Below are 26,076 nucleotides of genomic sequence, written 5' to 3'. Positions count from 1 at the left end.
TCAATTGGCCCCAACGATTGTCTGACATGTTATGGCGGTCATGTTTATTCATATTACTTCAACTATTATCATCTGACGTTGTCTTCATTTCGTTGGATTGAGTATTGTTGAGATAGAGAATGAAATATTGGCATACATTTAACCCCCATGTTGCAGACAACTGCACCTCAATCCACTTAAAGACATCTGGACAGATATCGACGCCATGCTACTCCTGCAACTGCACCTTCTGCAACTCCACCAACACCATCATAGGCAGTGGGAAGATGCAAACACTAACCCTGGATTTCGTTTCTCTCAACTTCACGACCAGCTCCAACTGTGATCTCGGATGGTTTACCATAGATGGCGGACCTAAAATATGCACTTCAAACCCTTTTAAAACAACCTGTAAGCTGAAACGATGATGCTGTCTGTATGATTTTGTGACTAATTAATCTATGATGCTTTCTTTCTACATCTTCAGAGTTGAGAGTTGAAACGAATCAATATATCAAACAATATTCTATTTTTAACAAAAAGATAACTGGAGTGGTCAATAGGCAAACTGCCTATTTTAAGATATCTACAATGCGAAAAAACTCTTTTCATGATCATAAGAAATCACTGCTAAAAGTAGAGTCCATTGTACGATTCTGACTATATCATAGGCATATGTTTGTGAATCACTATCAAATAGTGTTGATACCAGATGTTCACGAAGAGCTGAGCGTATCCTGCCCCACCAGTGTCACCAGCCACAAACACATGCACAAGCTATTCAATTGTCCAGCTGAAAACCCCTCAAGTTATGGTCAACACGTACAGTAAACTCTGTACATCGATATGGTGTTTATTGGCTCACAAACTACTTACACTGTTACATTAATGGTTTCCCTTTGAGTGTGTGCTTATGTAAACAGACATAGCTGCAAATCATAAATACCGTATCTGTTTTAATTTGCCACGCGGTTTCAAAAGTTTCTATTATGAAACGAAATATTTGCACTTGTATTTCAAAATTGACATATCCTCAGTAAATGCGCTATTGTGTGACTAGATTACAGGTCCATCACTCGATTGCCAGGGTCCGTTGCACAAAGTACTCGTAGCACTTAGTTTTTATGGTAATGATTTTATTTAAAGAAAGACAAGCATTATGTACAGTTAGAAATATATAACCAGTGTCGATAAAGATGTATATTTATAGAACAATACTAACATGAAAGAGCAATGTAATGTTTAGAAACAGAGTGGGATTTGGAGTATGTTGGAAGGGTTTTGTATCACAGGTGAAAATTTGTTGTAGTAAATCTGACAGATATTCAGGCGTTGTGTTTTAAGAACATTCTGTTAAATATGCACACTCTATGTTTTTCGGAGACGTGCATCTTCACATGAATAGCCTATATCATTAAATAGATTGACGTCCAAAAGAAACTTTACCAGAGTTTGAAATCACTCTTGCTCAAAAACAACAAACCATACATGCATGAAGTAAAGTGTATTGCGAAGATCAACATATCAACATAATCAACACGGAAAATGACAATCATACCGCGAACGAGAATGACGTCAGAGCCCCCCAAATTTGGGTGTGGTACAAAACTCGAGCTTTCAGAATCATGGACAATAGGCAGAGTACATAAACAATCGCTCACGTCCAATAACAAGTCATTAGTAGCGTGTGTGACCACCAAATGCCTCAATACACGCAAAAACCCTTCGACGCACAGAAAAAGTCAGTCGTCTGATGAGGTCATGTGGGATTTGACGCCATTCTACTTGGAGGGCCAAAAACAGTTCTTGCCGGTTGGCTGATGAGTGTGGTCGTTGTCGAACACGACGATCCATCATGTCCCAGAGGTATTCTATGGAGGACATGTCGGGTGAGCGTGCAGGCCACGGCAGGACGTTGACGTTGTTGGCTGCAAGGGAGTTAGTGACAGTTCTTGCTGTATGGGCTCTAGCGCTGTCATGCTGATAAATGACACCACGTGGCTGCTGTTGGAGAAATGGTAGGACAACTGACGAAGAATGTTATCCATGTAACGCTGAGCTGTCAAGTTTCTGTCAACCATGACCAGCGTTGTCCTCTCCTGCACACAGATCCCTCCCCACACCATGACACTCCCTCCATCATATGGTACGACCTCCTGCACGCAACACGCCGCCTTTCGTTCACCCCTTCGGCGGTAAACACGTTGTCTTCCATCAGCCCTAAACATACAGAATCGTTCTCGTCAGTGAAGACAACCCTTTGCCAGTCACGTCGTTGCCAACGTCGTTCAGTCCGGGCCCATCTCAATCGCAGACGACGATGTTGCGCTGTCAATAGCTGTCCTCTGTATGGCCTAAAAGCTCTGATTCAATGAATCCTGAGTCTCCTGGCCACTGTCTGTCGACTAACCCTGTGACCTATGGCATTTGTCGCCGATGACGTCACTGTCAGGAAACGATTTTGGAGGTGCAAGGTACGCAAGTACCGGTCATCATGGGGCGTGGGCAGCCTGGGTCTGCCTGTTCTTGGCTTGTCAGAGGTCTGCCCTGTCTGTCTGTAACGTTGCATCAAGTGCAATATGGGCTTGGGTGGCTCCCATCTGTATCATAACCAAGGCTCGTTCACGTTGTTCGACTGTGAGTCGTGGCATTTCTTTTGTGTTTTTGTTATCACTGTGGATGTCTGACTTGCTGTTGCAATCGTTTTATACCCTTAGCCGCACGTGCATTTGCAGTTGTCCGTGGTGCACGTGTTTTTCACTTTTTCGCGTTATCTCGCAAACATGTAACAGACGATTAACATTTTCTGCATACACTAATGTTGTATTTAGGTTATGTGTTTTAGATAGACTTCATCGAAAAACAATTTATACTTTGTTTGAAATTTATATTTTCAGTTGGTAAAGTTTCCTTTGGACCTTAGTTTATTATTTTCTTTGGACTGACCATTACTCGGCAACGTCAACCCAAGTGTTTAAGAACAGTAACTGATTCCGTCTTGATTATTAGTCATCAAATGATCTGACATTGGTGATACTTCATCAGATACGTTTGGCTTTACCTCGTCGTGAAGCTTACCCATAATGTGATAATTGTCATTTAACAAACCAACAAATACAATCAATGAACCAAAACCCGAAAGTTCCTTTTTGTACATAACTTTCAAACCGTTTTTAAAAGGGCCCTCTGTCCCAATAAGATGTAATTTAAGGATGTATGACCTTTGCGCTCAACTCAAATAAAATTTGAAGTGCAAGCAAAGATTAACCCAAACTTTTCTTGTTTCAGATGCATTTTCGGACAGTGTAGATATTGTGACCAATGGTGGAGATCGATCTGTAGACACATGTGCTGGCTTCGTTGTGAACTACGTTGTTGAAGGTAGAGTTGGTGTACTTGATTCAAATACCTATTTCTTGGAAGGACTGAACAAAGATTTTACCATGACACTGAAGGATGATCTGATTTGATTGGTTAATTTTACTAAATCTGAAGTGTTTAATATGTGAAAACTACTTCTGACTTAGGGCCACTTCACATAGCATAGGAATAATTTCCACAGGATGACCCCAACATAATAAAAATTTCGTATGTTGTCTGATCTACGAGGACAAAAGATTTTCAATTACCAACATGACGACATTGACGGATAGAGCCGTTACTAATTGCAGAATATATACAAAGAATTGCAAGCGACAATGTAACCAATCCCTCTCAAAAACTATCCACATCCACTGTTTGGTGATCGAAAACTGAACTCTCGATGTTGAGCTATCCTGCAGAATGTTGATTAAAATACCGCCCAAAATATCAGACAGTAGCACTGTTGCTGTCACTGTTCCGTCAGGTATTTCAACATCCATGTTAAATGTTTCCCAGAGTATTCAGGCTGGAATGTCTGGCTTATTTCAAATTGGTAACGGTAGTGTGGACATCAGCAACTACATGTACCTTCGCAATTGAATTGAACTTTGGGCAGCGCCTGATCTAGGTCACGGTTGATTCTATTTGAATGAAGGGGTCACGGATTGGTAATGATCTCACCACGCAAAACTAGACCCTCGATCAATCAATGTTATGTTGTGTCCCGGTTATTTTGTACTACAAGTACATATGATGTCAACATTAAAGACCCCCAAAACACGCAAAACTCGTTCAGTTATTTCAATGCCTTAATAGAAATTATACTCATTTACTGTGTTTTCTCTTTTCCATAACGATTACAAGTTGTACACTTCTATTATACATTGAGCCCAAAAAAGGACAAACAATAGCTTATATGTACCTAGATTCTATCAACTGTATATAGTTGTATTTACTATCTATGATGTTTTCCCATTATATTTTCCTGTTGGGTGAGAGTAAGGAACATTTAAGAATTGGACGGTTACTAAAACGAATAAGAGCTGCAATTAAAGAATTAGGACCAACACAATATTAGAGAAGTTTCGCCAGTCCCGAATGATTGGTCTACAATTTGTGGAATTTGATAGGGTGCGAATAAAAGTGACAGAATCCTTGAACATGTGTCGATTGTTAAATTTGGAAATGTCCTCCACATGTCTACCATACAACCTTTTCAAAGCTTTAATGAGGCCTTGAATGTTGTAACGCTGAAAGTGTGACGTTTATCTTAGTGCTTCAGGTAAGGATGAACAAACTCACTACAACATTATCGATGATTCGTGAGTATACGTGTAATTTGTAAAAAACATAATTCTAGTCAATTCGTGTGATAGATATATCTCAGTATGGACAGCCTTATTGCGTTGTATGTTTCAATATTGATGCTTATGAGTGATTTGGGGAAACCTGAAACGAGAAATAAGCTTTTTAATATAAAAGATGCATATGCTGTTACAACTGTCTCTTTTAAAGTGTTAGAACAATCAAATGGACAACATTTGTTAAGGGTTGGCAATACGATTGCTATTATATTCTGTGATAAACAATAGTGTACGACCCTAAACATGTTTCCTATACGTATGGCGATTATGAAAACATATAGAAAACTAAACATTATACAATGTACAACTTCTGGTCCTTCTTATTTACCCACCAACGTCTAGAATACCTATCCAACACTCAAAACTAAACATACATAAAAGCCAATCAGGCCTTTAGTTACTAATATCATATAGGTAAAAGTCTGCGACATAATTATCTCCCCTGCAAATGGTTTTACAAATATATCTACTATAGCTAAATGGCCCTGGTTATCCCCTTCAGTCTGGTACTTACTATTTTTCCCATTCCATTGTCTATAGTTTTGAAGAGTGAGAATGAGAAGAAAGGTATCATATCATAGGCATTGTACGTCTTAAATATATACAAATATATTTGTAACTCGATGTTATAAATTTGAATTCAACGCAAACAATCGGGATTTTTAATTGGCATAGGTCCTGTATAACTGTGAGTTTAAGATGATCAAGCATTTGGATAGATCGTTATCCAATTACCGTCAAAAAGGCTCAGACCACAGGTGCTTACAACATCATATCGTAGAAAAGGAACGTCTTGCATAAATACAAATAATCCACGATTAATGTTTCACAATTACGCGAACAATCGTTTTGTAGTTAGCACAAATCATGTGTTGCTGTGAGTTTAAGACGACAATGCATTATGGTATTTCGTTATGTGATCGCCGTCAGAAAACGCTCAGACCACAAGTGGTTCACAGTCCTGTTTTTTCTCATTGTCAGATAGCTGCTTAACGACGTTGACCGACAGTAAGGGGGAGATTACCAGCCCTGGCTACCCTGGCAACTACATCAACAACCTCAACTGCACGTATGTCATCGTGGGGGATGGGCAGACCGAGAGCATCATCATAGACCTGGTTGAGCTGGACCTGGAAACCACTACCGACTGCCGCTATGACTGGCTCGTTATAGACGATGGTCCTAAACTGTGCTACCCTACATCGTTCCATAAGACGTGAGCATTGAATCTATCTGGAACAACACACAAAGAGAGAGCTATATGAATCGCGTGATCTGTGTGTGTGTGATCTGTCTTTGTGATGTGTCTGCGTAATACACATGTTTGGTCAATCTGTGTCATCCGCCTGTGTCACCAGTGTATTTGATCAAATTATATCACCCGTTCCCACGGCCCGTGTGAGAACTTTGTCGTTATGTATGTGTGATCTGTGTGTGACGTGTCTGTGTGATGCGTTCATGTGATCCGTCTGAGTGATACATGCATGTAATCTGTTTCTGTTATCCGTCTGTGTGACTCATGCATATCATCCTATGTGTGATACGTGCATATCATCTGCGTATGTGATACGCCTGTATGATTCGTGCATATCATATGTGTATGTGGTACGTCTGTGTGATATGTGCATATACTCTCTGTGTGTGATACGTCAAAATCATGCGTGCATGTGATACGTCTGAGTCATAAGTGCATGTCATCTGTATATGAGATACGTCTGTGTGATGCGTTCATGTTATCCGTGTGAGTGATACATGCATGTCATCTGTACGCGTGACACATCTGTGTGATGCGTGTATATCATCGAATGTGCGATAAGTCTGTTTGTTGCGTACATGTGATCCGTGTGTGGGATACGTGGAAGCCATCTGTGTATGTGATCCGTCTGTATGGTACGTGCGTGTCTTCTATAGGTCCAAGTGATCCATCTTTGTGATACATCTATATGATCCTTATTGTAAGAGTTTCTGCTCCTTACGAATGTAATTCATGTTTTGCAAAGGCGTTCACACATACTGATCACGTTTTTGTTTCAGATGTCTTTCGGAATAGATTCGTCATCAAGTTCGGAACTGATGGCAGCAACACCAGAAGAGGGTTTAAGATACGATATTCTTTTGACAGCGACGCACACGGTATACTATGTTCTTGCCTTAATAGACATGATTGATTCGTCATGATCGTTTATTGTTTTTTCTGTTCTCTTTCACTATCAGACAAATGTGTGTATTTACCATCTATTATGTTTGCCTTTTGTATCTTACTAAATATGTCGGACTTAAAAGGTTACTGAAGTAAACAAGAGTTTCATTTGAACAATATTGGCCAAACCAATGCCCTGGTATTTGATGAGTTTTGTCTGTTCTTGATGACGGGTCGACAATTTGTGAAATTTGTGGTAGGGTGCGAAAACAAAATCGGCCTGCTTTGAAGGTTCCAATCTCAAGACTAAAGTCAAATTTGAGTCAACTATATATGTATGAAAGAGTGACACTGAACCTAATGCTTCGGGTAAAGAAGAACAAAGTCACTAGTACATTCTTTAGTATGAATAGTCTTACAACCTTGTAGGGTTCAGTATTAATGTACTGTTTAGTCGGAAGTGAAAACAAGAAAGTTGTTGGAACCTACACTGATAAGTAAGCCTAATGATATCATAGAAATAAAAGATGAAGTTGAAGAAGAATCAAATACAAACAAATATGTTAAAGGTTGTTAATACGACTGTCATTAGATTGGTTCACGAACACCTGGTGTCATCCCTTATTTTTAGTTGTCCATTCATACAATTGTCAGAGCTACTTTGCCCTTTATGCCAAATCAAATGTGTTTCGGTAGACAGTCAAATCTGGTTTTTCTATTGCATTGTTTATAAAATGATAAACGATTGGGTACGACTCTAACGATTGTCTAACATATATGACGATTACGAAAACAATGAAAGATAAAATATTTCATGTGTATTATTATTACTTAAACTCTTGTCATCTTCCCAATTGTGAACGATCGTTCTTCTTTGATCTCCATACAATGAACAACTAACTTTGTCTGTATTTTTGTGGGATTGGAGATTGTTGGCATGGATAATGAAAGACGATTGACATACATTTAACCCCCATGTTGCAGACAACTGCACTTTCATCAACTTAAAGACAGCTGGACAGATTTCGACGCCGTGTTACCCCTGCAACTGCACATACAACAACTGCATCAACACCATCATAGGCAGCGGGAAGTTGCAAACACTAACCCTGGATTTCGTCTCTCTCAACTTCACGACCAGACCTAACTGTGATCTCGGGTGGTTTACCATAGATGGCGGACCAAGGATATGCACTTTAATCCCTTTTAAAAAATCCTGTAAGTAGAAACACTGATGCTGTCTGTATGATTTTCAAACAAAGAATACTACGGTGCTTGCTTTCTACAACTTCAGAGGTGATTTCTGAAGCGAATCAATACATCTGAAAGTGTGATTTTTTGTTATTTGAGATGCTACTGGTTTAAACAATATTTTATTTTCGAAAACGAAAACTGGATTCGTCAATAGTCAAATCTGCAAAACAAATATTTATCAAATAATGATGAACACTTTTAGAAAGCTCTGTACTTTGATGTGCTGTTTACTGGCTCACAAACTATTGTATGATGTTACCTAAGTGGTGGTTTTCCTATTTGCAATTGTAAATCATGTGAACATGCTATATAAACAGACATATCAGGACATGTTTACCCTTTGCGCCGACACCTGGTGTCATTATTGATCTTCAGTGATCCATTTACATAGTTGTCAACGCTGTTTTGCCGTTTATACACAATGGAATGTGTTGACAATCGAGACTGTCTACTCTCTGGCATTGACGTTATGTATTTTTGTAATGGTAAAATAATCATGGACAGATTCAATTATTCTCAAATGCAGTGTATCTAATAAATAGCAATTATCGAAAAATATCTTGGTGTAGATATCGTATTTGATCGTATGTAGGTTGAACACTGGAATAAATAATAGAGCCACAACTATATGTCGAATAAAACGATTGCAACGACCATTAAGGTCAATGCAACTTAATAGTAGTATACACTGAATAATCTGGTAAAATCTTGTTCCATATGTTTAAAGAAAGTTTCTACAATTATTACTGGTTACATTTATATCATAATTATTGTATTTAAAAAAGACAAAGATTATGTGCAGTTAGAATATATAGCCAGTGTCATTCGAACAAAGGGAAGCTACACTAGTCTGTGAGACGGCAAGTTTGTTTGTCAATGCGCAATGTTGTTTTACAGACACTGAAAGAAGTACCTTCCTGATCTTTTATGTTCACCTTTATCGTCATGTAAACCAAAGGGATACTGTTTTCATCAGTTGGCTTTACCTCGTCATCAAACTTACCCATTGTATGATAACTTTCTTCTGTGCATACTATAAATACCATGTTCCTCTTTATTGGTATATAAATCAAACGGACACAGTTTTTTCCATCGTCTTTATCTCGTCATGAAACTTACCAATCATATGATACCAATCTTCTATTAATAACAAATATGCCATCTGTGGTACATACCCGGACCCCCGTCATCACAGCTTTTTTTATATAATATATATAGCAGTATGTTACAGTACATTGTTTAATGGTTTAAATAGCTTTCAAACACTTTTAATAAGCGAGCCCCCTGTGAGACCTTTGTACCCAACTCTATCAAATTTGAGGTGAAATTTATACTAATCCGAACTTACCTTGTTTCAGATGCATTTTTTAGCAGTGTAGATATTGTGACCAATGGTGGAAATCGATCTGTAGACTCTTGTGCTGGCTTTGTTGTCAACTACGATGTTGAAGGTAGAGTTTTTGTACTTGGTTTCGAATACATACTTTTGGTAAGAACGGAACATTAAACAACAATATCAAGCTTAGTAAAGATTCATGCTTTTCGTACATATGGATTCCCACTAAATGGTAAAGTAGTGTTTGAATAGCACCATATTTTAAAATGAGTACAGCGTCATTAGAAGAGGGTGTAAGAAAGGATATTCTATGGGCATGGACGCGCACGAATGCATTAACATGCTTATTAATTCGTCATAAAGGGTGCACCATTTTCTTTCTAGGGCACAGTGGGCTTTTGTTTGTTTGTTATAAAAACGATTATACTAAGATTCCTCATATTGAGGATACGTGTGTGCCGTTTTCCTTGGTGATGGTGACTACCTGGTTCGCTACTTCTACTTCTGTCTCTCTTCCGCCCAGTGTGCCTCTCACAGGCCATGCGCCTGTCATTTAACTACAGCCAAAACTCCTTGCAGCGTGGTCATCCGCTGCTCCTTCATGTATCTTACCAACGGCTTGTTCTCTCTGTTGTTGCATTAATCGTAGCATGTTATTTGTCAGCGCTCAACATCGTTCTTTATAAGCCCATATCTTTGTAGGTTTCCAGTATAGCACGTGCATTACTCAGCCAATTGCTTCAATTATGTTCGGACCGCCTCCGTGTCCTTGTGTAGAGCGGAAGGGGTTCGATCCCCGTCCGCATCATACCAAAATACTTTAAAAGATGGTACTTGTTGTTACCCTGTCTGGCGCTCGCCATTAAGGGGCTAAAACAAGGACTGGTCTGCTCGGAGTCAGTATATTGTGCCTGAGAGGCGGGGGCTTAAACTGCGCCATGTTATCTCCGAGAGCTAGCACTATAAACTCCGGACTAGTAGAAGCAGCAACATTCACACGCACGCACGCACGCACGCACGCACGCACGCACGCACGCACGCACGCACGCACGCACATGTAAATGTACGTGCACCTGACCCTAATCATTTGTCATCTTTTCTGGTTACAAAATACCAGTGATTCGTTCTACATTTTTATGATACATTCCACCCAAAAAGGACAATTTTTGTACCTAGATTATGTCAACCTACTATATGTCCATATTTACTATCTATGGTGTTTGCCTTCGACTAGAATGTAAGATAAGAAAGGAAAGGTTATTGATGCGAAAAAGAGATGCAATTCAATCATTTTGACCGAAAAAATATTAGAAAAGATTTACAAACACTCAAATTTGACCCTACTGCATATGAAAGGGTGACTTTGGCCTCATCACTTCCCATAAAGACTCATGGGACAGATATGTCTGTGTATGAATATCCTTATAGTGTTGAAGGGTTTAGTATTGTAGATTATGAGGCAAACTAACGCTACAATTAAACTAGTTAAGTTGTTGAAACCTGAAAGGAGAATAAAGCTTCGTGTCATAATAGAAAAATACGATGCAATTGAGTTTACAAGTTCATCTTTCGAACTGGAAGAACAATGAAATACATGCAAATGTGTTAAAGGTTGGCAATATGTGATCCCTGTGATTGAAAGTGTGTATGACCCTAAAGGTTTTCTGATACGTACATGTATGACGATTAAGAAAACCTAATGAAAGTTAAACATATATAAAAGTCAATGATAATGTATTATTGTAATGTTTTATGGTAATTCGTTATGTGATCACTGTCAGGAAATGCTATGACCAGAAGTGGTCATTGTTCTGTTTTCTCTCATTCTCAGACAACTGCTCGACGACGTTGACCGCCAGTAAGGGTGAGATAACCAGTCCTGGCTACCCTGGCATCCCCTACAACTACCCCACCTGCACATATGTCATTGTGGGTGGGGGCCAGAAGCAGAGCATTATCATAGACCTGGTTGATCTGGACGTTCAAGAAAGTTCCGACTGTGGCGAAGACTGGCTTGTTATAGACGATGGTCCGAAACTGTGCCGCTCCCGCACAACGTTTCATAAGACATGTAAGCATTGAATATATATGCAGTGACATAAAAAGAGAGAGTATACATGAAACGCAAGATCCGCCGTTTGTGTGATCCGTCTGTGTGATATGTCTGTGTAATCCATCTGTGCGGCACGTCTATTTACCAAGTAATGTAAGCGAACATCAACGATCATCGTGACAACGTTTTTGTTTCAGATTTCTTCTGGAATAGATTCATCATCAAGTTTAGAACTGATTACACAAGCAAAACACGAGGGTTTAAGATACGTTACTCTATTGGAGTGGACGTTAACGGTACGCTATGTCATTATATTAATAGACATAATTGCTTCGTGTATTTTACAAGTATTTCATTTACATATTTTCATGATACATTAAACAATGAATGATAATTGGCATACTTTCTTCTTTAGATCTGGAAGTGCAACCAAATTCATGCGAATATGTTAAAGGTTGTCATTACGACAATTAGATTTGTGCACACTGATAAACAATTTTAATACTATCAGTCAGAATATGTGGTTTACATATTTCAATGAAATGTTTCAGTCCGACAGTATAAACCTCAACGACAATCAGATTAATATTGAAGACCCGCCTTTAGATGAAACTGATATTATACTAGAATCGCCTATTACAGAGGAAGAATTAGAAAAGGCTCTTCATCATATACAAAATGGCAAATCTGCGGGTATAGATGAGATTTTGATTGAAATGTTAAAAAGTACATCAGACAGTTCTTTAATAAGATCTACAACTCTGGTATATGGGTATTCCACCATCGATCATATTTTTACTTTACACTCTATTAAAGAAAAGTGTTTGATTAAAAAGAGGAAAAAACTATATGTTGCATTTATAGATTTTAAGAAAACATTCGACTATGTAAAATGAAATATACTATGGTACTGATTGCAATGTAATGGCCTGGGTGGAAAAATGTTAACAGCTCTAAAAGCCATTTACTGTTCTGTTTAAAATGTGTTCGACACATTTCCTCATGTACCGATTTCTTGTAAATAGGCCAAAGGCCTACACATAAATAAACTAATTTTGACTTTGACTTTGACTTTGGTAAACAATTGTACTCGGTCCTAACGATTATCTAACATGTAGGACAGTTATGAAAACATAAAGAAAGCAAAACCATATCATCTGCACTTATATTATTTACGCTCTTGTCATCTCCATTGTAATAGGTTGTTCTTCTTTGACGTCAATACAGTAAATAACTGATGTTGTCTGTAATTTCGTGGGATTGGCTATTGTTGAGATAGTGAATGAAAGACGACTGGCATACATTTAACTCCCATGTTGCAGACAACTGCACTTCCACCCACTTAAAGACATCTGGACAGATATCGACGCCATGTTACTCCTGCAACTGCACCTACAACAATTTCACCAACACCATCATAGGCAGCGGGAAGTTGCAAACACTAACCCTGGACTTCGTCTCTCTCAACTTCACGGCCAGCCATAACTGTGATCTAGGGTGGTTTACCATAGATGGCGGACCAAGGATATGCACTTCAAACCCCTTTAAAAGAACCTGTAAGCAGAAATAACGACGCTGTCTGTATGCTTTTCTGACAAATTAATCTATTTTGCTTTCTTTCATGATAAAGAGATTATTACTCCCATGTGCTCCATATCGATAAATATCATATATTAGGAATACAATAATACAATTGTTTTTCTCAGTATAGGATAATTACTACACTAAAACACACTCTGCTGAATATATAATGTATAAATGTAGAACATTTGCAATTCGAAAAGCGATTTTGTAATACGATGCCCTGGTTTAGCTTCATGCAAGCGTCGCTGGACATTATTACTGTTGGCGCTACAAGTAGGGCAGGACATGCTTAAACTTTTAGCGAACACCTGGCGTCATCATTGATTTTCAGTAATCAATTCACCAATTTTTTTAACCGTTATTTTGCTTTTACACCCAGCAAAATCTGTCTGACAATCGAGTCTGGATAATCTCTAGCATTGACGTTTATGTATTCATTTTGTAATGATAATATCATTATGAACAGACTCAATTACTTTCTAAACATTTAGTAAATTTTAATTACCGAATAATACAGTATTGATATCAATTACTTGGCGTCAAAATAACACCTTGGTTTTATATAAGTCAAAGATTAACTAATAAAGCAACAACTAAACGTTGGTTCAGAGGATCACATTTGTGACCATTATGATCACTGCAACTTGATATAAGTTTATGATGAATAAAATCTTGTTCAATATGTTCTGAATAAATTGTGTACAATGGTTACGTATTAGGTGGTTACGATCATTATTTTTGTTAAAAACAGACAATGATTATGTGCAGATGTATAGCCAATGTCAATAAATATGTATATATTTTTTTTTTCAAAAATACTGAGATGAAAGAGCTGTATAATGTTTGGAGATGAAACTGATTCCATCTTAATTTTATCTGTGAAAAGGTCTGACACTAGAGTTATTGTTCTTTCTAAAAAAGAAGTATATTAGATTCTGTTGAGTTAGGAATGAAAGTTTTGTCTATTTTGATAAATGAATCTATATATCTTTATACAATGACATACTTAATGATACTCTATGCTGGAACTATATCATCTGCTAATAATTAATTATTACCCTTACTACCTGCTGTATAAAGGTTACCCGCGAGTGTGTTTTGAATCGTAAATGATACATTGTAATAATACATCCCTTATACAGGATATTTATCATATCAAAATACACAAGTGTGATAATCTCTTTATCATATAATGTCACTCTAAAATCATTTCCTCTCAAAACTTATTGATTAGTCAGTTGGACAGTGACAACAGTCAAAATACTTACAACTGAAACGATTGACTACACATATTATTTCTAATTCGGCCCGCCTGCTGGGGTAATTCCTCTCAAAGAAAGGGAAGTTACTGTAGTCTTTAAGTCCTTTTTTGTCAGGCTTTTCGTAACGAAAAGATCACCACACAGTGACAAAATGAAGCAAAACATTTTGGAAATATTTCAACTGTTATAATGTAGTGAAAGGCTCCAGTCCAAAGAGGTCTACACGAATATATATGGAAACTGATCCTACTAAATACAGTATATTTCAATATCAAATATTATCGTATGTCACTCTTAAATCATTTCGTCTCAAAATATTTTGATTAGTCAGTCGGACAGTGACAACAGTCAAGATACTTCCAACTGAAACCTATTTCAGACTGTGGTAACTACAAAAAGACAAAGGGGCAATTGCCTACACGTGTTATTTCCTTTCGCGGTAATTTATCAGTCGGCCCACTTGTGTAATATGAAATATCAAAAGGAAGCTACTCTGGTCTACAACTGAGATGACAAGTTTGTTTGTCTGGCTTTTGGTAATGTTATGCAAAAAGACGCACACGAAGACTAAATGAGACAAACTAACATTTAGGACAGAATCGGCCAAATCCAACTTTTTCAAAGTGGGTGAAAGACCCTAGTCGGCAGAGGTCTAAACGCATATATATGGAAACTGATCCTGTTACAGAGCTAGATATATATCTTTAAATTAGATCTTCAAAGTTTCCAAACTTGTAAAACTGTCCCAGCTACGTCCCTATGAAACACTCACTGTCGGTATCTTAGACAATCATTTGATAACGATAACAGTCATTCGAGTAATTTGGCCAGATCACCGATCGTTAATTCTGACTCGATTGCTGAGAGATAAGGGCGGCGCCATGTTGTTTGCAAACACTGAAAGCAGTACCTTCCTGACCTTTTATATGTTTATCTTTATTGGTATGCAAATCCAACAGATACTTTTTTTATCTGTCAGCTTTATCTTGAAGTGAAACGTAACCATTATGTCATAACATTCATTGATGAATACTAAAAATACCACATACGGTCCCGTGAGCATTGATTTTATGTAAAGTATATAAGAGTACATTGGTTTATTTTCTTTAATAACTTTCAAACCATATGGGAAGAGGGGCCTCCATCACACTAAGACGTAATTTATGTATAAGACTATTTTGCCAAACTCTATCAAATTTCATGTTCAAGTAAAATTAACCAAAACTTGTTTGTTTCAGATGCATTTTTTGGCAGTGTAGATATTGTGACCTATGGTGGAGATCGATTTGTCGACTCTGCTGGCTTTGTTGTTAACTACGTTGTTGAAGGTTAGAGTTTGTGTACTTTGTTTGAAATATATGTTTCTGGTGAGAACTGAAAGGGATGATAGGACTAGAAGTTGTTGTTTTTTAAAGACAACACAGCTCAAAAGTTTGTGGAGATAGTAACCACAGCCACCTCCTTACTCTGTTCAGCCTCAATACAAACTATAAAACGCAATATGCCCATTTTCATAAATAGAGTATTTCGTGAGCAAAACCTAAGCCCATTACGGGCACGCCCCAACACGAAGATGAGAAGAGACGTCTGAGGCACTCTTCTGGGAGTGCCTGTCCCAACTGATCCTTGTTATACGGGTGTCCTGGTCGTGAACTAATTGACAGTTGTGAACCCACATGTTTTCTACAGATGATGTCTGGTGTATGTGCTGGCCAGGACAAGACGTTGTTATTTTATTGAAACAGGGTTTGGGGATTATTTTGCAAGAACAACAGGGTAGAGAGATTGGTCAATGTAACGCTGTCCAGTGATGTTTCCTTCCAAAATCACCAGATCTGTCATGCTGTGGCTACAGATGCCGCATTGACTTGCCTAATCATGCCGCCACAAACTATCATGCCACCACCTCCAAACGTTTGTTCTACTCATCTGCGGAAGACACAAACTCTTTCATACGCTCTTCAAAGATGCTATCTCCTGTGAACATGCGTATTTGCCAGTTTCCCCATGTTTGCCACATCGAAGTCGGTGTTCCAGTGTCAGCGCTACATGTCGTAGTTGTCTGTCAGCTTTAATCTTGTCCTGAAGCAGTCTTCTGAATAATACGATTCCTCAGATGGAGAAGTGTGTAAGGTTTTTATCGTTAGTGGTGACCGAGTCCGACCAGTCTGCCTGTAACAGGCCATTCGCCTGGTGACTGTCATTCGGCTACAGCCCAAACTCCTTGCAACGTGATCATAGGTTGCTCCTTGATGTATCACAGCGACGGCTTATTCTTTCTGTTGTGTCGTTTATCGTCAGCGTCCGGCGGTTGGGTTGTAAATGAACAGTGCATCGTTCCTTATATGTTTGTAGGTTGGCACGCTGCAAGAGCAGCAAGGGTTTGACTTCAAAGTCAAGTTCCACTGATCTGGGTACTGTAGCACATGCATTAGTCAGCCAATTGTTTCGGTTTTGTTTGAGCGATTAATGCTCAACTATTTTGTAACACTATTCGGATTGTCCAATTTTTAGTTTGGTAACGTTTCTATGTTTCGTCATTTATGCTATTTATGTCAATCATCCACATTCTAAGTAATTAAAAAGCGCATTCCTCCAGTAATTGTGAGTACAAACGTTTCAAGCTGACCAGTTTTCTGTTGATTTGAGGAAACAGCACACTGGGCTTTTGCTTCACATGGTCTTGTAACAAATGGTCTTTTTCCGTATGTTATTTTCCTGCTTTTTCTATTGTTGTGTTTCAAAAACACCTACATCTGTTTAAGTGAACAGTGAGAAAATATTAACAGTCTTTCCATAGGTTCAATTGAAAATTGATGTTAAACAATTTCAACTCTCTTTCCTTTGTCGAATCATATGCATTTTTACTCTATCAAACGAGAGAGGGTCCTGCAATGATTTCACTAGTTTCAATACTAGTATATAACTACTCTTTGCTAAATGGCATGGTTTATCCCCTTCAGTCTGGTACTGACTAAACTTTCCATTGTCTATATTATCAGATTGAGTATAATGGTATCAAATAGTAGAAAATTAATGTCTTACAAAATTACCAATACTCCTTGTTTTTTATTTCCCAATTATAAATCAGCGCAACCAATCGTTGCATATTTAGCACAACTAATGTGTTGCTGTCAGGTAGGGTGATGATTATGGTCATTCGAATTGTGATTACCGTCATGAAATACTTAGACCACAAGTAGTTATCGTGCTGTTTCTTTCATTCTCAGACAACTGTTCGACGACGTTTACTGCAAGTGAGGGTGAGATAACCAGTCCTGGCTACCCTGGCATCCCCTACAACTACCTCACCTGCACGTATGTCGTCTTGGGTGATGGGCAGAATCAGAGCATCACCATAGACCTTCTTCAGCTTGACCTGACAAGTGGTTCCGACTGTCCCTACGACTGGCTCATCATAGACGATGGCCCTAAACTGTGCTACAAAACAACGTTCCATAAGTCATGTAAGTATTGAATCTGTCTGAAACGACATACAACGAGACAGTGCACAAGAAGTGTATGATCCGTTTGTCTGATCCGTTTTATGGTATGTATGTGTAATCCACCTGTGTGACCTATCTCGTTGACCAAACTGTATGATCCGTATGTGTGACCTGTGTGAGTGCGATATCGCTATGTGATCCGTCTGTGTGGTACGTCAGCGTCGTCCATGTGTATGATACATCTGTTGGATATGCCTGTGTGATACGTCTCTGTGATCCGTGTGAATAACATATCTGAATGATCCCTGTATGTGAACCGTCTGTCTTATTTTGCCTCAAGCTTACGTCTATCCAACTTTGAAATAAGGGCCTCAAATATTTACCAATTTAACATATGATAGCAATGGCGTTGATTATTCAATTCCGGCAACGATCATTGTAGCACCGCTTTTATTTCAGATGCCTTCCAGGATAAATTCATCATCAAGTTTAGAAGTGATTACAGAAGCGCTAGTGATGGGTTTAAGATGCATTACGCTGTTGGCGTGGACGCACAAGGTACACTATCTTATTACCTTAATACGCATTATTGATTCGTAATAATCACGTATCGTCTCTTCTGTTCTCCATAACAATTATGAGTATTTCATTTATATATGTTTATGATATATTGAAGCATATATCAAGACTGGGAGTTTATATGTAACTAGATTTCGTCAGCCTGTCATATGTGTATATGAACAATCTAGGTAATGGTTGTCAACATGTTGGACGGTTACTGAAGCAAACAAGAGATGCAATTGAATATTAATTGCAAAAACAATATTAGAGAAGTTTTGTCTGTTCCGAATGATTGTTCTACCGTTTGTTGAATTTGTTTTTATGCAAAGAAAGCAAACGCCTCCGCTTGCTGTAAAGGTGCTTACCTGAACACTAATGTCAATTCTTGTATATCTGAAAGAGTTACATTGAACTTAATGCTTCCGATAAAGAACAACAAACTCACTGATACATTCTCGATAATTCGTGAGTGTACGCGTAGGTTTATACAAATATTTGAATATATGTCAGATATATCCGCGCATGAAATTTATACCATTGTTGGCACCAGTATTGCTTGCCTTGATTCCAACTAGCGGTACATTTGGTCGGAGGTGAAAAAAGTTAAGTTGTTGAAACCTGAAACGATACATGCACATATTTAAAAGGTTGTCAATACGACTGCTATGACAAAACTACGAATAAGGCCTTTTGATCTGGAAGAATATTTAAACATGTCGAAAGTTGTTAATACTACTACATTTAGATTGGTTCACTATGGTGATTATTTTGCTCGGATCTAACGATTGTCTAACATGCGTGAAGGTTTTCAAAGCATACGAAAATGAAACTATATCATATGTATTAGTCTCACTTCAACTGTGGTAATTTTCTCCAATTGTAATCGAGAATTCGTCTTTGACGTCAATATAGCGGATGACTTCGTGGGATGGGGGATTGTTGAAATGGAGAATGAAAGACGATTGGCATACATTTAACTCCCATGTTGCAGACACCTGCACTTCCACCCACTTAACGACATCGGGACAGATATCGACGCCATGTTACTCCTGCAACTGCACCTACAACAACTGCACCAACACCGTCATAGGCAGCGGGAAGTTGCAAACACTAACCCTGGACTTCGTCTCTCTCATCTTCACAACCAGCACTAACTGTGATCTCGGTTGGTTTACCATTGATGGCGGACCAAAACTATGCACTTCAACCCCCTTCAAAACAACTTGTAAGCAGAAACAGTGATGCTGTTTGTATGATTTTCTTGACTAATTAATCTATTTTGCTTTCTTTCTACAACCTCAGGGATGACAGTTGAAAGGAATCAATATATCTGAAAGCGTGACGAATTGTTTTTTGAGGTGCTAGTGGTTTAAACAATATTTTACTTTAAAAACGGAACGAGGATTGTTCAATAGGCAAACTGTCTATTGTGAGTAATCCCTTATGCAATTACTTATCAAATAATGGTGAAAACGTTTAGTGAACTCTGTGTATTGTTGCGGTTTGTACTTGCCGACAAATCATTTCATTATGTTCCCAAAGGGGTAGTAGTTTCCCGATGTTCGAGTGCTAAAATAAAACAAACATGGCTGTAAATTATTTATTGCTGCATCATACATTGGGCGGTTCACCCAGGCTTAACATTCCCACGCGGTTTTAACAGTTACTTTAATGAATAGAATTATGTCTTGAACTTCGATTATTTTTAGAATGACTTCATAACATAAAGAGACCACTACCGCGACATGCTTCCGTATCGAAAAATACCATATGATAGGAATAAAATAATAAATTTGTATTCCTAATATATAAAATTTACGATACGAAAACACCCTCAGCTAATATCCTCTAAGTGAGTGAGTGCGTGATTTAAAATGCAACGTCACATCGGCAATGTCTTGGCTGTTTTAGTGACAAGAACAGTTATGTTGATAAATGCCAGCAAAACATCATTTTAAAAATTCCGGGCCTAAGAACGAACCATTTCAAATACTTAAATATTCTAATCAACATGCACATCAATATTACATTTTGAGCTTTTAAAATACAAGCACCAGCAACCAAAGCTAGGCCACCTTACAAGGGACGGTGGTGATTTACATAACCTCAGCTACCTGCCTATTCAGCGAATGTTTCGACCAACCTATTTGAGACATCAGATTGATTTGTTGGTTTTCGATCACTATTCTTCAGATGGTGTCTTTATTATGTAGAACAGTTGAAAGTAAAGCACGCCATGTGGCACGATCGCATAATCGTATATAAGTACTTTCTTATATGCATATTCTGACGCTAAAATGTTCTGTAAGTGTAAACTAATCATGGACAGACTCAATTATTCTCAAATTCAATGTGTCTGATCAATTGAAAGTACCGAATAATACAGTACTGATATCAAAACGCTACTTGTGGAAATAACATGTTGAACTTATGTAACTAAAAATTGAAATAGATAATGAAGCCACAACTAGAAGTTAGATAAAACATTCATCCTGTGTGACCATTGAGGTCACTGCAATTCATTTTACAATGAATAATCTTTTAAATTAATGTTCCATATGTTCATAATAAGTTATGTTCATTGAAGTTACTGTTCTCTTTCTTGCAAATAGATAATAGATTCTGTTTCCAAGTTTTTGCCCATTTTGAAAACTATTATCAATTCTGTAAATAAAGACATACTTAACTATTCTGGTTCATCTATAATGTCAGATGGAGCTGTTTCATCAGATGAATACCAAATATTGTCCAAAAACAGAGGTTTGGGGGATTCCTGCAAGCACTAATTTCAAGTTAGCTTTATAGCCGTATATTTCTACATCGTTTTCTTCATTTTTTCATAGGAACGCCCCATATCCCATTATGACATAGTTAATTACTTTTGTGCCAAACTTTATCAAATTTGAGGTGCAAATAAGACTAAAACAAAACGTGTCTTGTTTCAGATGCATTTTTGGGCAGTGCAGATATTGTGACTCATGGTGGGGGTCGATCTGTTGACTCTTGTGGTGGCTTTGTTGTCGACTACGTTGTTGAAGGTAGAGTTTGTGTACTTGGTTTCAAATACATACTTTTTTGTGGGAACTGAACATTGAATATCAAGCTCAGTTAAGGGGCATGATCAGGCGAGGAGTGAAGTGAGCAAAGACGAGACTATACAAAACATCAACCACGAACAACTTTGTGACGTTTTTTCTGTCCATATGGATTCCAACTGAATGATAAAGAACTGACCATTGAATAACAATATCAAGCTTAGCTGAGGGACATAAGGCTAGGAGTGAGAAATAGACGTGAACTAAATACCAAAGTAAGTCTTGCCTTTATACGTAATAATTTCCATAAATAATAACCATGGTACATTACGCCTAAACTATCTTTTCAACACGTAGCCTAGTGGTTAAAGCGTTCTCTCGTCACGCCGAAGACCCGTGTTCGATTCCCGACATGGGTACAATGTGTGAAGCCCTTTTCTGGTGTGCCCCACCGTGATATTGCTGGAATATTGCTAAAAGCGGCGTAAAACCATACTTACTCACTTTAACATGTTATGTCCAATAATCTAGCGTTCACTCTGTTGTTTCAGATGTGGACAATAATAAACTGACGTACACGACGAATAGCGGCCAGTTGGTCGGTCCATTATTTCCTGGAGCAAGTTCATCCAGTCGTGTTACCACTACTTATATCATCGTTGGCCATGTTCCCAAACAGAGCCTCATCTTAGACATCACGCTCAGCTCTTACTATAGTGGATGTTCCTATGCTAAACTGACCCTAAATGGCACTGAGGATCTGTGTGATACTGGACGATACAGCAGGACATGTAAGTTCTATAAGCCCCTGTTTGTGCATGTGATACATGTGTCGTTTGTGTATTGTGATATGAACAATACACGGCAGTTGCAGCAATATCACTCCATCTCATCAGCCTGTGTGTGCACGTGTCATTTGTTTACCGGGTATAAGCCCAACTTGAATTATCTGATCTTATAGAATCATATATAGCAATTGTAATCATACGCAACCTTGTGTTGTTAACGGCTTCATACCTTGGTTTCATTTTGTCGGCAAAGTAGTACCTTGTTAGTGTTATCCGGCCGGAAATCGGTTTCCAAAATGGTATCTAAACTTCACTTTACAAATAAGTAAGAAACAAGTTAGGTCTTTTCTCGAATTTTGTCGCCCTTCCATCGGTACCCCATAAAGACCCATGGTTATCGTGAGAGACCGACCACTTGACATGGTTAAGGAACGGTGGCTGCGACTTTTACGGAGAGAATAATATCGTCCCAGAAAATGCTTGAAGAACATAATTATACTTCAGTTTATTGAAAAACAAAGAAAATGCCTTCCTTTAAACATCCATTGTTGCAAGATGTTTTTGTTTTTTATATTTAGGCTCAGTTTTATTTTATCTAGCTATGCAGCTGCAGCTGAAAATATCTTGTCTCAATGCAAAACATATCTCTCCCCCCCCCCCCCCCCCCCCCTCTCTCTCTCCTTCTCTCCCCGTTTTCTCAAACAGTGATTATACAAAGTGTTAGCGAATTAATGGGCGTGTCCTGTCCCACCGGTAGGATCCACCACAAGCACACGCATGTGTACTGAGGCCTTGAACAACAAACCTTTCATGTAGGGCAGATAGACTTTGGATGACAGCTGACTACGACAGAATGGGTTTATTCCAAGTGTTTTCTCTTTTTTGTTTTGTGCATTCACAGTATTATATTTGTAGCAGTTAAAACTTGTCATGACATCGATCATGACGGCGACATTTCGACATGACTCCTTTCCTGTTTCAGATTTCTCACAGAATAATTTCACCATAGAATTCCTTTATTATTATTACAACTCAAGTTTTCTCATTCACTATGAGAAAGAAGATATAACAAAAGGTAAACCACTCTTGTAATACTTAAATCATATTCTTGTAATGAATATGATCAATAGCATATTACGTTCAGCGTCCTAAAGTTTTAATTTTTTCGAAAAATAGTTGAGAAAATGCTGTAACTTCTTCATTAAAATTTGACAATGTTTTTCATAATGTTTTAAACATTACAATACAGATGTTTGATAGTATATTATATATTATTATGAGTGAATGTTTCTGTGGATGGAGGGAGGTAGCGAGGGAAGATGGATGGATGGATGGATGATGGATGGATGGATGGATGGAGGGAGGGAGGGAGGGATGGGTGGATTGGAAGGATGGATGGTTGGATTGATTATGGAATGATGTATTGAATGAATATGTATGATTGGCGGGGATTGCTAACACAAGTTACCGAGGACAAACGGCCCAAGGTAAGTGTTAATTTAAACAAAGACCTTTTAGCACCTAACGATGAGACGGCCAGACAAGGTACATATACGCCAGCATATTTCAATGTGTATACCAAATGCTTATCTATCCTTAACACTGTTTCCAATGCAGATGTCATATCTTTGTGATTAATATCATCTTTGTGTCATTACGCATTGTGATTCCTCTCCACATCAAAGTAGTGCTCTGTGGCTTATTGACATTTCTCTATATTCTGCTCGGAACAGATGTTTTATTGAATGATGTTTTGTATTGGTATGTCAACGGCAGAATAATCCAGGTGGGGTTTGTGACCAAAGCCTTCTTTTCTATGCTATTGCAAAACAAACACGTAAGTACGTTGTTTCTATTCTATGGATCAACCAACTAAATCAAATTTTAAGAAATTATTTTGTTGCAAGTCACACAAACCATGTAAAAAAGAAAACATAAAACAAGTTTATATCATTTTAATGACAATTGTAAACCTAGTACTTTATTTTTCAGTTATTTGATTTAGTACAGAGTTCAACTTGTTGAAATCATATTACCGCAACTGTATTCCAATACATATAGATACGCATGGAGAGAGACTGTTGTTCCTCCAAAATTATATTTACCTGTAAGATTATGATTTGCGAAGGGCTACTCTGTGCACATTGTTTGTTATCTATCTCAGGTTCCTCCCGATATGGATGCAAGATGTCAGACAAGGCCAGATACTGGAAGATGTGGATTCACTCCTGGTACTGACTAATCAGTCAAACCTTTTGGTGTCATACAGTTTCAATCCTTTAAAACACAAACTGATCACTTTGAAAGATGTGAACTTTTGCTATTAACATATTCCAAAAGTCCATTGATGACCTGCTTTTCCGGAAACCTGTCGAATTCCTAGAGAATTGAAAGTTTTACCCATTCTGTTAAAAAAAGTGAAACTTCTTAGAGGTGTTCAACTGAAAAGCACAATAGGGAAACAACAGTATACACAATATGTTGACAGTATCAACACTAGGAAACATATTCCGAAAAGGTGAGCACACATGTGTATCCTGCATCTTCGGTGGCAAGTACTGTTCGAGAAAAGAATTGCATCATTTTTGTCACTAATGCGTCAAATTTGGAAATGTTCTCCATATATCTACCATAAGACTATTTTATAAATTTACTGATGCCTTGAATATTGTAACATTGATAAAAAAAACGTTTGAACAAGATTCGTATGACGCTCTTTAAATGGTCCCCATGGTCCAAGGTTAATGTTCTTGTGTGCGATAGTGGAACATCATTTACCTGAAAATATCTTATTGGAAATGAATAGCTAAAACAATGAGAGTACATACTACGGTCAATGTGTCAATGGTTTGTTTTCCTAACATGACATAAGGCAGTGTTCATATATTATGTGGAAAATAGGGTTAGTCGGGTAGTCAAGTGGTTAAAGCGTTCGCTCGTCATGGGTACAATGTGTGAAGCCAATTTCTGGTGTCCCACGCCGTGATATTGCTGGAATATTGCTCAAAGCGGCGTAAACCATACTCACATTCACCATGATCATAATTTGTGGTTTGTCGACAGCATACCCGTACAAAAGGGTTTCACCAAAGTGGTTGTTATTAATAGATTTAAGACTTGCATCATTTCGAGCTTCTATCCCACATTACCATGATATGACTGGAATACAGTTAAAGGGGGCTAAAAGGTAAACTGAACCACTCATGTCGTGAAAAACACATCTATGACAAGAAACTTACGCTAAAAGGTATCGGTTGTTTTTCAAGTATGTATGACGAATTCCTTATCTCCTAAGTCGTTGAAAATACTTGTAAAGTGTTATTAGTGACATCTGCGTCACCTGTCCCCGAAACCAAGTGTACAACACTGCTTTTGGCAGTACAAGATGGAAACACACATGACCTCATAGGTAGGGTATTACGCCATGTTGTGTTAAGGATGTTCTTCCATTTCAATTTTGAAGGAACCTTGGGCAACTTGGCGTGACCTTGGCAGAGAGGAAACCAAGAATACACGGACCTTGGAATAGATCACGTGGAATACACTCCTTTTGTTGAATTATTGTGTGTGAGATGGGCTCAAAGCCGCTTTGAACAGTATTCCAGTTACATCACGGCGTGTCAGCTTGATGTGGGAGGATATCCCAAAGTGCCGCAGGTCCTAGACATTAGGTATTGTGATGAAACCCACCTGTACAGACATAGACAAACAAAGAATCATAATCGGTAGGAAACAGGTCTTCAGCAATCCATTCTTGCCCTAAAAGGCGACTATGCTTGTCGTAAGAGGCGACGAACGAGCTCGGACGGTCAGACTCGCGGGCTTGGTCGATGCATGCCATCGTATTCCAATTGCGTGGATTGATGTCCATAATGTCCATCACTCGATTATTTACATAACTCCGTCATACA

The 26,076-nt window shown here is 38.2% G+C and overlaps 1 protein-coding gene across 1 annotated transcript in view; it reads left to right on the top strand.

The window, feature by feature from the left end:
* Positions 1 to 23,344, top strand: part of LOC139467125 (cubilin-like) — a 46,421-nt gene extending 23,077 nt beyond the window's left edge. The window contains exons 15-30 of the mRNA XM_071248844.1: positions 157 to 390; positions 3,268 to 3,360; positions 5,688 to 5,924; positions 6,741 to 6,839; positions 7,831 to 8,064; positions 9,459 to 9,551; positions 11,268 to 11,507; positions 11,687 to 11,785; positions 12,812 to 13,045; positions 15,574 to 15,663; positions 17,566 to 17,802; positions 18,241 to 18,339; positions 19,334 to 19,567; positions 21,288 to 21,380; positions 21,929 to 22,168; positions 23,148 to 23,344. Coding sequence (XP_071104945.1) covers positions 157 to 390; positions 3,268 to 3,360; positions 5,688 to 5,924; positions 6,741 to 6,839; positions 7,831 to 8,064; positions 9,459 to 9,551; positions 11,268 to 11,507; positions 11,687 to 11,785; positions 12,812 to 13,045; positions 15,574 to 15,663; positions 17,566 to 17,802; positions 18,241 to 18,339; positions 19,334 to 19,567; positions 21,288 to 21,380; positions 21,929 to 22,168; positions 23,148 to 23,257 — 2,666 coding nt within the window. The 3' untranslated portion in view covers positions 23,258 to 23,344. The remainder of the gene's footprint in view (positions 1 to 156; positions 391 to 3,267; positions 3,361 to 5,687; positions 5,925 to 6,740; positions 6,840 to 7,830; positions 8,065 to 9,458; positions 9,552 to 11,267; positions 11,508 to 11,686; positions 11,786 to 12,811; positions 13,046 to 15,573; positions 15,664 to 17,565; positions 17,803 to 18,240; positions 18,340 to 19,333; positions 19,568 to 21,287; positions 21,381 to 21,928; positions 22,169 to 23,147) is intronic.
* The last annotated feature ends 2,732 nt before the right edge of the window (positions 23,345 to 26,076 follow it).

The sequence above is a fragment of the Haliotis cracherodii genome, unplaced genomic scaffold, assembly GCF_022045235.1.
Source record: "Haliotis cracherodii isolate W230 unplaced genomic scaffold, xgHalCrac1.p SCAF_19, whole genome shotgun sequence".
Taxonomy (NCBI): domain Eukaryota; kingdom Metazoa; phylum Mollusca; class Gastropoda; order Lepetellida; family Haliotidae; genus Haliotis; species Haliotis cracherodii.
This window is presented reverse-complemented; position numbering and strand designations above follow the sequence as displayed.